Source organism: Bos grunniens, chromosome 10 (assembly GCF_055505025.1).
Source record: "Bos grunniens cultivar Pamir isolate PY7600 chromosome 10, Bosgru_T2T1.0, whole genome shotgun sequence".
Taxonomy (NCBI): Eukaryota; Metazoa; Chordata; class Mammalia; order Artiodactyla; family Bovidae; genus Bos; species Bos grunniens.
The window spans coordinates 11,394,961-11,408,507 of record NC_141174.1 but is presented as its reverse complement, the minus strand read 5'-3'; the positions used below and the strand labels follow the sequence as shown (position 1 = coordinate 11,408,507).

At 40.7% G+C, this 13,547-nt stretch overlaps 1 protein-coding gene across 41 annotated transcripts in view; it reads right to left on the bottom strand.

Moving 5' to 3' along the window:
* Positions 1–13,547, bottom strand: part of CEP128 (centrosomal protein 128) — a 481,052-nt gene that overhangs the window by 94,238 nt on the left and 373,267 nt on the right. For all 41 annotated transcript variants that reach the window (XM_086319370.1, XM_086319373.1, XM_086319382.1 and 38 more), the window contains one exon: positions 10,943–10,992. In XM_086319370.1, coding sequence (XP_086175496.1) covers positions 10,943–10,992 — 50 coding nt within the window. The remainder of the gene's footprint in view (positions 1–10,942; positions 10,993–13,547) is intronic.

Genomic DNA, 13,547 nt, shown 5'->3' with positions numbered 1-13,547 from the left:
GTCATATGGGTGGTGTCATCTGCATATCTGAGGTTATCAATACTTCTCCCAGCAATCTTGATTGCACTATCTGCTTCATCCAGCCTGGCACTTCACATGATGTGCTCTCCACAGAAGTTAAATAAGCAAAGTGACAATATACAGCTTTCACATACTCCTTTCCCGATTTGGAACCAGTCTGTTGTTCCATGTCCAGTTCTAACTGTTGCTTCTTGACCTACATACAGATTTCTCAGGAGGCAGGTCAGGTGGTCTGGTATTCCCATCACTTGAAGAATTTTCCATGGTTTGTTGGGATCCACACAGCCAAAGGCTTTGGCATAGTCAATAAAGCAGAAGTAGATGTTTCTCTGGAACTCTCTTGCTTTTTTGATGATCCAGTGGATGTTGGCAATTTGATCTCTGTTTCCTCTGCCTTTTCTAAATCCAGCCTGGACATCTGGAAGTTCATGGTTCACTTATTGCTGAAGCCTGGCTTGGAGAATTTTGAGCATTACTTTACTAGCGTGTGAGATGAGTGCAATTGTGCAGTAGTTTGAGCATTCTTTGGCATTGCCTTTCTTTGGGATTGGAATGAAAACTGACCTTTTCTAGTCCTGTGGCCACAGCTGAGTTTTCCAAATTTGCTGGCAGACTGAGTGCAGCACTTTTGCAGCATCATCTTTTTGGATTTGAAAGAGCTCAACTGGAATTCCATCACCTTCACTAGCTTTGTTCGTAGTGATGCTTCCTAAGGCCCACTGGGTTCGCATTCCAGGATGTCTGGCTCTAGGTGAATGATCATACCATCATGGTTATCTGGGTCATGAAGACTTTTTTGGATAGTTCTTTTGTGTATTCTTGCCACCTCTTCTTAATATCTTCTGCTTCTGTTAGGTCGAACCATTTCTGTCCTTTATTGTGCCCATCTTTGCATGAAATGTTCCCTTGGTATCTCTAATTTTCTTGAAAAGATCTCTAGTCTTTCCCATTCTATTGTTTTCCTCTATTTCTTTGCACTGATCACTGAGGAAGGCTTTCTTATCTCTCCTTGCTATTCTCTGGAACTCTGCATTCAAATGGGTGTATCTTTCCTTTTCTCCTTTGCCTTTTGCTTGTCTTCTTTTCTCAGGTGTTTATAAGGCCTCTTGGGACAACCATTTTGCCTTTTTGCATTTTTTTTTCTTGGGGATGGTCTTAATCACTGCCTCTTGTACAATGTCACAAACCTCTGTCCATAGTTCTTCAGGCACTCTATCAGATCTAATCCCTTCAATCTGTTTGTCACTTCCACTGTATAACTGTAAGGGATTTGATTTAGGTTATACCTGAATGGTCTAGTGGCTTTCCCTAATTTCTTCAATTTAAGTCTCAACAGGTGCCTATGAATAAGAGACGAGTAGGGGGGTATTCAGGCTTCCCTTATGGCTCCATCTGCAGTGCAGGTGACCTGGGTTTGATCCCTGGGTTGGGAAGATCCCCTGGAGAAGGGAATGCCAATCCACTCCAGTATTCTTGCCTGGAGAATTCCATGGACAGAGGAGCCTAAAGGGTTACAGTCAGACATAACTGAGCAATTAACACACACACACACACACACACAAAGTTGTACTCATTTGTTATTTAGTCAAATTTAATAGTACTGTGAAATGATGCTTTTGAACTGTGGTTTCGGAGAACACACTTGAGAGTCCCTTGGACTGCAAGGAGATCTAACCAGTCCATCCTAAAGGAAATCATTCTTGAATATTCATTGGAAGGACTGATGCTGAAGCTGAAATTTCAATACTTTGGCCACCTGATGTGAAGAGCTGACTCATTGGAAAAGACCCTGATGCTGGGAAAGATTGATGGTGGGAAGAGAAGAGGACAACAGAGGATGAGATGGTCGGGTGGCATCACTGACTCGATGCACATGAGTCTGAGTGAACTCCGGGAGTTGGTGATGGACAGGGAGGCCTGGCGCGCTGCAGTCCATGGGGACACGACTGAGCGACTGAACTGAACTGAACGAGTAGTTACTATGTGAGACACTATGCTACCCAGGTGGTTTTTTGCAAAAGTGAATGACTTATTTCATAAATTACAGGAAATTACAGTTTTTATTTTAAATATATTAGCTAAGTGGATTCAAAGACTGAACAATTTTTTATTCAGGTAATATATTTGTTAGGCCTCCTGACATTATACTCTCTAGAATTTATTTTCTTTAGATCTTAGACTCCTTTGCAGGATTTTCATCCTTAGCCAATATGTAAGTGTTGGTGCTCCATAGATGGCAATCCACTCCAGTGTTCTTGCCTGGAGAATCCCAGGGACAGGGGAGCCTGGTGGGCTGCCGTCTATGGGGTTGCACAGAGTCGGACACGACTGAAGTGACTTAGCAGCAGCAGCAGCAGCAGGGTTAAGTTTTAACTTTTTTTATCCGACATACTTCCCTGAGTGTTCTCATAGATCCTATGACTTTTAGCATCATCTATAATATATGGAGACCAGAACTGATGACACCAAATTCCACACATCCAGTTCAACAAAGGAACCCCTCTCTTACCATTGTTCCCTGGATGTTTTAAGGCACCCAAACCCAAATACCATGAAAGTGAACTAATCAACTCCCCCTTATCTCACATCCATCCATGAAGTTGCCCAATTAAGATACCTAAATGTCACTCTTAACTCTTTGCTTTAAACTTCCTAACAATCTAAAACTATTTCCGTGGTGACTCAGTTGGTAAAGAATCTGCTTGCAATGAGGGAGATTCCCGAATTGGGAAGTTCGATCCCCAGGTTGCAAAGATCCCCTGGAGAAGGGAATGGCAATATTCCAGTATTCTTGCCTAGAGAAGTCCATGGACAGAGGAGCCTTATCCTCATCCATCAGAGGACAGATAAAATGAAAACCACAGTCACAGAAAACTAACCAAACTGATCACATGGATCACAACCTTGTCTATTTCAGTGAAACTATGAGCCATGGTGGGCAGGGTCACCCAAGATGGACGGGTCATGGGGGAGAGTTCTGACAAAACGTGGTCCACTGGAGAAGGGAATGACAAACCACTTTGCCTTGAGAACCCATAAACAGTACAAAAAGGCAAAAAGATAGGACACTGAAAGATGAACTCCCCAGGTCAGTAGGTGCCAAATATGCTAATGGAGATCAGTGGAGAAATAACTGCAGAAGGAATGAAGAGCCAAAGCAAAAACAGCACCCAGTTGTGGATGTGACTGGTGATGGAAATAAAGTCCGATGCTGAAAGAACAATATTGCATAGGAACCTGGAATGTCAGGTCCACGAATTAAGGTAAATTAGAAGTAGTCAAACAGGAGATGGCAAGAGTGAACATAGACATTTTAGGAATCAGAGAACTAAAGTGGACTGGAATGGGTGAATTTAACTCAGATGACCATTATATCTACTACTGTGGGCAAGAATCCCGTAGAAGTAATGGAGTAGCCCTCATAGTCAACAAAAGAGTCCAAAATGCAGTATTTGGGTGCAATCTCAAAAATGACAGAATGATCTCTGTTCATTTCCAAGGCAAACCATTCAACACCCCAGTAAGCCAAGTCTATACCCCAACCACTAATGCTGAGGAAGCTGAAGTTGAACAGTTCTGTGAAGACATACAGGACCTTCTAGAACTAACACCCAAAAAAGATGTCCGTTTCATCATAGGGAACTGGAATGTAAAAGTAGGAAGTCAAGAAACACCTGGAGTAATAGGCAAATTTGGCCTTGGAGTACAAAATGAAGCAGGGAAAAGTCTAACAGAGTTTTACCAAGAGAACGCACTGGTCATAGCAAACACCCTATTCCAACAACACAAGAGATGACTCTACTAATGGACATCACCAGATGGTCAATACCGGAATCAGATGGATTATATTGTTTGCAGCCAAAGATGGAGAAGCTCCATACAGTCAGCAAAAACAAAAGTGGGAACTGACTGTGGATCAGAGCATGAACTCATTATACAAAATTCAGACTTATTTTGAAAAAGTGCAGAAAACCACCAGAGCATTCAGGTATGACCTTAATCAACCCCCTTATGATTATATAGTGGAAGTGACAAATAGATTCAAGGAATTAGACCTGATAGAGTGCCTGAAGAACTATGGACAGAGGTTCGTGACATTGTACAGGAGGCAAGGATCAAGACTATTCCCAAGGAAAAGAAAATGCAAAAATGCAAAATGGTTGTCTGAGAAGGCCTTAAAAATGGCTGAGAAAAAAGAGAAGTTAAAAGCAAAGGAGAAAATGAAAGATATAAGCATCTGAATACAGAGTCCAAGAATAGCAAGGAGAGATAAGAAAGCCTTCCTCAGTAATCAATGCAAAGAAATAGAGGAAAACAACATAATGGGAAAGACTAGAGATCTCTTCAATAAAATAATAGATACCAAGGGAACACTTCATGCAAAGATGGGCTGGATAAAGGATATGGACCTAACAGAAGCAGAGGATATTAAGAAGAGGTGGCAAGAATACACAAAAGAACTATACAAAAAAGATCTTCACAACACAGATAATCAAGATGGTGTGATCTCTCACCTAGAGCCAGACATCCTGGAACATGAAGTCAAGTGGGCCTTAGGAAGCATCAATATGAACAAAACTATTGGAGATGATGGAATTCCAGTTGAGCAATTTATTTCAAATACTAAAAGATGAGGCTGTGAAAGTGCTGCACTCAATATCTCAGCAAATTTGGAAAACTCAGCAGTGGCCACGGGGCTGGAAAAGGGCAGTTTTCATTCCAATCCCAAAGAAAGGCAATGCCAAAGAATGCTCAAACTACTGCACAATTGCACTCATCTCACACGCTAGTAAAGTAATGCTCAAAATTCTCCAAGCCAGGCTGCAGCAATACATGAACCATGAACTTCCAGATGTTCAAGCTGGTTTTAGGAAAGGCAGAGGAACCAGAGATCAAATTGCCAACATCCGTTGGATTATCCAAAAAGCAAGAAAGTTCCAGAAAAACACTTCTGCTTCTGTGACAAAACCAAAGCCTTTGACCACGTGGATCACAACAAACCGTGGAAAATTCTTCTAGAGATGGGAATACCAGACCACCTGACAGGCCTGTTGAGAATTCTGTAGGTAGGTCAGGAAGCAACAGTTAGAACTGGACATGTAACAACAGACTGGTTCCAAATAGGAAAAGGAGTACGTCAAGGCTGTATATTGTCACCCTGCTTATTTAACTTCTATGCAGAGTACATCATGAGAAATGCTGGGCTGGATGAAGCACAAGCTGCAATCAAGATTGCCAGGAGTAATATCAATAACCTCAGACACCAATCTAATGGCAGAAAATGAAGAAGAACTAAAGAGCTTCTTGATGAAAGTGAAAGAGGAGAGTGAAAAAGTTTGCTTAAAGGTCAGCATTCACAGAACTAAGATCATGGCATCTGGTCCCATCACTTCATGGCAAATAGATGGGGAAACAAGGGAAACAGTGACAGACTTTATTTTCTTGGGCCCCAAAATCACCACAGATGGTGACTGCAGCCATGAAATTAAAAACTGGAATCAAGATTGCTGGGAGAAATATCAGTAACCTCAGATACGCAGATGACACCACCCTTACAGCAGAAAGTGAAGAGGAACTAAAAAGCCTCTTGATGAATGTGAAAGAGGAGAGTGAAAAAGTTGGGTTAAAGCTCAACATTCAGAAAACTAAGATCATGGAATCTGGTCCCATCACTTCATGGCAAATAGATGGGGAAACAGTGGCTGACTTTATTTTGGGGGGCTCCAAAATCACTGCAGATAGTGATTGCAGCCATGAAATTAAAAGACGCTTACTCCTTGGAAAGAAAGTTATGACCAACCTAGACAGCATATTAAAAAGCAGAGACATTACTTTGCCAACAAAGGTCCATCTAGTCAAGGCTATGGTTTTTGCAGTGGTCATGTATGGATGTGAGAGTTGGACTATAAAGAAAGCTAAGCGCCAAAGAATTGATGCTTTTTAACTGTAGTGTTGGAGAAGACTCTTGAGAGCCCCTTGGACTGCAAGGAGATCCAACCAGTCCATTCTAAAGGAAATCAGTCCTGAATATTCATTGGAAGGAATGATGCTGAAGCTGAAACTCTAATACTTTGGCCACCTGATGGAAGAGCTTACTCATTTGAAAAGACCCTGATGCTGGGAAAGACTGAAGGCAGAGGAGAAGGGGACAACAGAGGATGAGATAGTTGGATGGCATCACTGAACAGACATGAGTTTGAATAAACTCCGGGAGTTGGTGATGGACAGGGAGGCCTAGCATGCTGCAATCCATGTGGTCACAAAGAGTCGGACATAACTGAGCGACTCAACCAAACTGAAGGCAACATTTAATGCAAAGATGGACAGCATAAAGGACAGAAATGGTATTGATCTAACAGAAATGGAAGATATTAAGAAAAGGTGTCAAGAATACACAAAAGAACTATACAAAAAAGGTCTTCATGACCCAGATAACCCCTATGCTGTATTACTAACTTAGAGCCGGGCCTTAGGATGCATCACTACAAACAAAGCTAGTGGAGATGATGGAATTCCAGTTGAGCTCTTTCAAATCCTAAAAGACAGTGCTATAAAAGTGTTGCACTCAATATGCCAGAAAACTTGGTAAACTCAGCAGTGGCCATAGGACTGGAAAAGGTCAGTTTTCTTTCCAATCCCAAAAAAAGGTGATGCCAAAGAATGCTCAAACTACTGCACAATTACACTCATCTCACATGCTAGTAAAGTAATGCTCAAAATTCTCCAAGCCAGGCTTCAACAGTACAGCAACCGAGAACTTCCAGATGTTCAAACTGGATTTAGAAAAGGCAGAGGAACCAGAGGTCAAATTGCTAATATCCATTGGATCATCGAAAAACCAAGAGTTTCAAAAAAAACATCCACTTCTGCTTCAGTGACAACGCCAAAGCCTTTGTCTGTGTGGATCACAACAAACTGTGGAAAATTCTTCGAGAGATGGGAATAGCAGACCACCTGACCTGCCTCCTGAGAAATCTGTATGGAAGTCAAGAAGCAACAGGTAGAACCGAACATGGAACAATGGACTCATTCCAAATTGAGAAAGGAGATCGTCAAGGCTGCATACTATCACCCCGCTGATTTAACTTATATGCAGAGTACATCATGTGAAATGCCAGGCTGGATAAAGTACAAGCTGGAATTAAGTTTTCCAGGAGAAATACCAACCACCTCAGATTTGTAGATGACACCAGCTTATGGCAGAAAGCGAAGAGCAACTAAAGAGCCTCTTGATGAAAGTGAAAGAGTAGAGTGAAAAAGTTGGCTTAAAGCTCAACATTCAGAAAACTAAGATCATGGCATCTGGTCTCATCACTTCATGGCAATTAGATGGGAAATAATGGAAACAGTGACAGACTTTATTTTGGGGGGCTCCAAGATCACTGCAGATGGTGAATGCAGTCATCAAATTAAAAGACGCTTGCTCCTTGGAAGAAAAGCTATCACAGACCTTGAAAGTGTATTAAAAAGCAGAGACACTACCCGGCTGAAAAAGGTTGGTGTGTATAGTGAAAGGTATGGTTTTTCCGGTAGTCATGTATGAGTGTGTGAGTTGTACCACCAGGAAGGCTAGTGCTGAAGAAGTAATGGTTTTGAACTGTGGTGCTGGAGAAGACTCTAAAGAGTCCCTTGGACAGCAGGGAAATCAAACCAGTTAATCCTAAAGGAAATCAATCCTGAATATTCATTAGAAGGACTGATGCTGAAGCTGAAGCTCCAATACTTTGGCCACCTGATGCAAAGAGCTGACTAACTGGAAAAGACTCTGATGCTGGGAAAGATTGAAGGCAGGAGGAGAAGGGGATGACAGAGGACGAGACGGTTGGATGGCATCACTGACTCAATGGACGTGAATTTGAGCAAGCTCTAGGAGATGGTGTAGGGCAGGGAAGCCTGACACGCTGCAGTCCATGGGGTGGCAAAGAGCTGGACACGGCTGAGCGTCTGAGCAGTAACAACAATCTGATAGTGCCCCAAATGTTCACACCTAACATACATGAAGAACCCCCATTCCTCTTCACTCTCTCTGCTACCAGCCAGTTCAAGTCAGCACCATCTCCTCCCAATATTCTCACAAACTTTTGCTTAATTGGTCTCTTTGGTTTCAATCTTGCCAGTCCCCAGTGATTTTAGACTTCACAGCCAGTTACTTTGTAAAAATGTAAATTTGATCATATTGCTGTCCTGTTTGAAACTCTTTACTAAAGGGTTTCCCATATACTAAAGGTAGAATTCCAACTCCTTTATGAGATCCTTTAGACCTCTATTCATCTTACAAATTCTTGTCTTGCCTCTCCTCTTTCAGATGCTACATTCCACCATATTGAAAGTCTCTCAGGTCCTTAAAAATGAAATTGATTCCTTAGGTCCTCCCATATCCTTCCTACTGCCTAGAACTTATTTTTACTCTACAACTATCAATGCTAACTCCTGGTTATCATTTAAACACTGGCTTCCTTTGAGAAGCCTACCTGGATTGCCACTCCAACCCTGCTCTTCCTACCCACGTTCAACCCTCTGTACTTGCACCCAACATACCCTTATCTCCAACAAAGATGAGGGTTGTTTTATGTTCCCACAATGATGTAAACATTGTCTCTAACACAATTTTTAATATTTTATTATAAACACCTACTTAATATTTTTCTCATTAATTTTGGTATAAAAGGGCAACAAACTACCAGTATAAGCAGCTTGTCCAGTACAGCACCTTGCATAGAACTGGTGCTCAATGAATATTTCTTCAATAAGTAAATGGAGCACCTTTGACTTATAGGAACTGGGAAGTGTTTAGAGATAAATAAATACCCCCTGCCCTTAAGGAGGATAACATTAAATGCAGAATGGCTGTTATACATAATTATATGATGATAATGAGTAAATAAAATTGACTTCAATTTGGATACATGGGGATGTGCTAACATGGTACATTGGAATTAAATATTTAGCTCTCCCTTCTGGGATAATCTAATCCACACTAAACACTTTTGGAAGACTGTGTTATGATTTTATATTACAGATGAGAAAATAGGCACAGCAAAGTTAATTGAGTCCCTCAAGGTTACCCAGTGAATCAGAAGCAGAGCCAAGTTGTCAATATCTAGTACTTAGTGCTCTCATTTTTAAAAACCATTCTGTCTTTTTCTGTGATTGTCAGACTTCACTCTGTATACTTTAACAGCCTTCTCAAAAATATCTCTTGTACTATGTATATTTGCATATGGAAATTCACGAATGGAGGTACTTTGTGATGCATTTTCTTCTAGCCTTTAAAGTGCAAGGCTTTCTGGGATGTGTCTCTGCACTCCCGTACACTCTGAGGTACTCCCTTCTTTGTTCTTAATAGAGTGTTCGTGTTAGGCACTAATTGCCACTACAAAGTGCCAAGGTTGAATTCTTCCGCACTGGACCTCACACTGGATACTCTACATCTTTAAGTGCCCATAGTGAGTTGGCTGGTGCATTCCACTGCACTCAGTGGACATTCTGGTGGAAAATGCTGTCAATAATAAATATTTGAGAAGCAACACAGGCTATTAAATTTAACAGGATTTCTAGTTCCAACATTCATATTGTGAGAGAAATAAACTCAAAAAGGTTTATGATACCATTTCAAAAGGCCAGATATGTACTAAGCACTCAATAAATATGCTTATACGTGGTATTCGGGGGCTAAAGGCAAACAGTGCATAATCAAAAGGCATCAGAAAGCCTTTATCACCTCCTCACTATATACAATTAGTGTACAAACTTTCACTCTTTATAGCAACAAGTATTGCTGATATTAATTTCTCAGAGACAGGGCAAGTATACACTTGAGATTTTTTCCCCTAGCCCCAGACTGGACCAACCAGGGCTCTTTCTTTTTATACCTGAATATAGCACAAGGTGTTAAAAGAATTTAAGCTGTATAAATTGTGGCTAACACATGTGACTTTTATTAGGTATGCAGTAATAAAATTAGGTATTTTATTAGGTATACTACACTCCTCTGAATCATTTTTCAGATCAGTTATACAATTTTCTCTCACCAGATACATTATCAAATAAAACAACCCCAATAAGAGAACATTTCCCTTGCTCTGTGAGCTTTGCTTAACCAGTCCTTTGTTCACCAGAAGCAAACATCTCTACCCCTAAAGCGCTCAAGCCAGCTCCTTATATCAGTCTCCAGCCCCGCCTTGCGGCTCCAGGCTCAGGAAGAACTCTAAAGGTCCAAAGTATTTACTGTTCTTAATCCCCAGTGCGGTGTTAAATGAATTGGTTCTGTCATGTGAGTATAACTGATTATGTTTCCCCTAATAAAGATAGACACTCAAGTTACCCATTTGTAAGTCAGCCTATGTAAAAGGAAGAGAGAACTTGTGTCAGATGCTAAGTTAACATCAATTGCTCACACCATGGAAATGTCAATTAAAATTTGAGTGCAATCTTTCAAACACAATTTTCCAGTCCAAGAAATGTGCATATATCCATAGTGAATTGAGAGGCATACAAGGTAAAGTATTAAGCTCAACGGATGTGTTAATATTCTTGGTTGGTCATTGGTAATAATAGGATGATATTTGTAGAGTCAGAATACTTTTGATTTCACATGAAAATGCAGATTCTGTGAATTAATTCTCATTCATTAGCTCTGTTTGAGGGGAAAGGACTTTTCAGAGATATTGCTTCATTTCTGAATGCTGCAGTTCCTACTAAGCTCTACCAAGAAAAAAATGGTTCAAGAGTACATAGAGATGGAGTTGGCTTCCTGCTTTCAGAGATTATGAATGCTCTCAAACACTTCAAAAACAAAGTAAATTTCAAGCTGGGTTTTAAAGCTCCATTTGCCATAGTAGTCTGAATGTGACTATGATAAAGGCTAACAGAGTGAAAACAAATGTTTAAACCAAAGGTACCTGCCCACTGGAGAACTTACCTGCAGAGATTCCATTTCTTCATCTTTTCTATGAGTCTCCTCCAGCAGATCTAAAATAAGAAAGTAAAATACCGGTTAAAATATAATGTAAAAATGCATTGCCTCTTAGTATCAAAAGTTGATTCGGTCAGTAGCTTGCATAAACTATTGCCTAGAAAGAGAATTTGATGTTAAAGTATGAGAAACAACAAGAAAGGAATGCTCTCCGATCCCAGCTGATGACACGTGGCAGAGATCTGGGCCCTGCCATGCCTAAGCTAGCTGAGAAACCCTGGGTGATCTGAGGTCTGGTGGAGATACCAGAAAATGAGACCAACTCAAGTACAAGTCCAACATCATACCAATGCTTTAGAAATTTGGTATAATGCTTATGCAACTCAAAAAACAATACAAAATTTTCTTTAAAAAAAAAAAAATTTTCTTTTGAAAGAAAAAAAAAATAGAGACAATCCATTTGCTCTTAAAATAAGCTCCCAAGCCAAGTTCTACCTCCAGAGTCAATTTTTACAACCAAATTAAAATACCCTGGAATAATGGGTGTTATTAATGGAAAGAGAACACCCTCTTAACTGTAAAGTCATATTAATTATCATTTCACACTGAGAGGGTGGGAAGTGCAGAAGCCACATCTGACCAACCGCCTGGCACCATCTCAGAGAAATCAGAGGCTGGAAGGTGAGTCAGTCAACTCCAGAGACTTCTGTCTAAATGCATGTGTACAGGCATGGTGTCTCAGTGTCCTGCATTAATTTATGAACTTGCTACAAAGGAAAAGGCATTTGGCAAGCAGAATTTTCTGCCTGAAGCCATTCCACCCTGTGCTATGATCTTATTAGATCTTGCAAACCTAAAGAGGGCTGGGCTGACTTAGAACTTGGATTAAAACTGGGAAAAAAATACCTACAGCAGCGCACATCATGATTAGTGTTTGCCTCACTCTGTGATGTATATAACTTACCAAGAGGCTGTGCTGCATAAAGGAAAAGACAACATACAGAAACTCAGTGTATGCCCCAGAAAAGCAAATGCAAATGTTAATAGCAAATGCTACCAGAAGGAGCAGGAAAGTAGTAGAGTGGGTAACAAGTCACACTGGTCTATCATAACTGGGAGGGCAATATCCTGAAACTTCAGGAGACTGGTAGATGATATAATTGATGGTGATGACTTTTTGAGACTGCACAGTGAAGAGAAATACAGAGGAACGTCAGGCAATCTCCTTAAGACAATGTACTGGGGTTAGGGATAAAAGTCAGGTTGTGCTTTGTACCTGTCGATGGCTGATGTTGGCTCCCAAAGGACCCATAATCAGTTACATCAAGAAAGCTATGGGAGAATTATTAGGGTTTTATTTTTAAAGGTTTTTGTTGGCACATCAGAATTTTTAGCTATATGGTACAGACACCAAATGGTGGTGTGATACGATAAGTGTCCTCGATCATTCCACTTCCTTTATCCTTACTTATCCACATCGTGACATTGCAGCTACTGTCGTTAAGGGGTCACGGGTATCTCGCATCTAAGATTGCCACCTGACTTGATCTGGTAAATAGAAAACAGGAGAAGCAAGTGTGTGCACATCCACACTGAGTTCACTTTTCCACGTGGTATTCTGTCACTACCATTTGAACAGGCCCAGTCCAGCCTGCTAGGTGACAATAGACACATGGTCCAGGATTCTTTCCACTCCTGAACCTCTGCAGGTTGCCCCAACTGGTAGCCAGCAAATGCCCAGAAGCCAGATGACTTACTGTTAGTCATCTGGCTTCATAAAAGGAAAATACAATGCACAGAAATTCAATGTATATGCCAGAAGGGCAAATGCAAATGTTTTTAGCAAATGCTGCTAGATGGAGCAGGAAACAGTAGTATAGTGGGTAGCAAGTCGCACTGGTCTGTGTCGTAACTGGGAGGGCAATATCCTGAAACTTCAGGAGACCTGGCATAATATAATTGATGGTGCTGGGAGCCAACAGAGACCAGACAAACTGCCCAGCTAAGCCCAAAACCAATTTCAGCTCACGGAATCATGACTTATGAAATAAATGTAATTGGGGGTTGTTTTGGTACATAGCACTTGCTCACTGATAATAATCAGCTAACTGAACATGCTAGCTGAACAGCAAGCATTTAGAACTTATTAGAAGGCTATAAGATTAATTAATGTATTGGTTAATTAACCAATACATTTAGTAACAATAGATAATAGAAAAAATGATCCAGATTCTGGAGAGAGAAACAACTGACCTGGGTGGGTAGGAATGTAGGTAGCCTGAACTAATGGGCATTTTATACTGGGTAACACTAACCTTCATGTTACTCCACTCAAGATGGAATTCCATACAGAGAAGAGCTAATGAGACCAGCTTAGATCTTTTGCTTACTGCTTGGCCAAGGGAAAGTATGAAACACTTTCATTGATAATCCCAGAAGAATTGGATGAAGACCAGAAAGGACTGTTTCCAAACACCAGGGTACTATTAACAAGAGGAGGAGGTATGGATATCAGACAGGCCAAAACAACAGATGGTTTTAGTAATTTATCTTCAGCACAACTCTGTTCAATATTTGTGAGACATAAATTACTTCAATATCTTGCTATTGT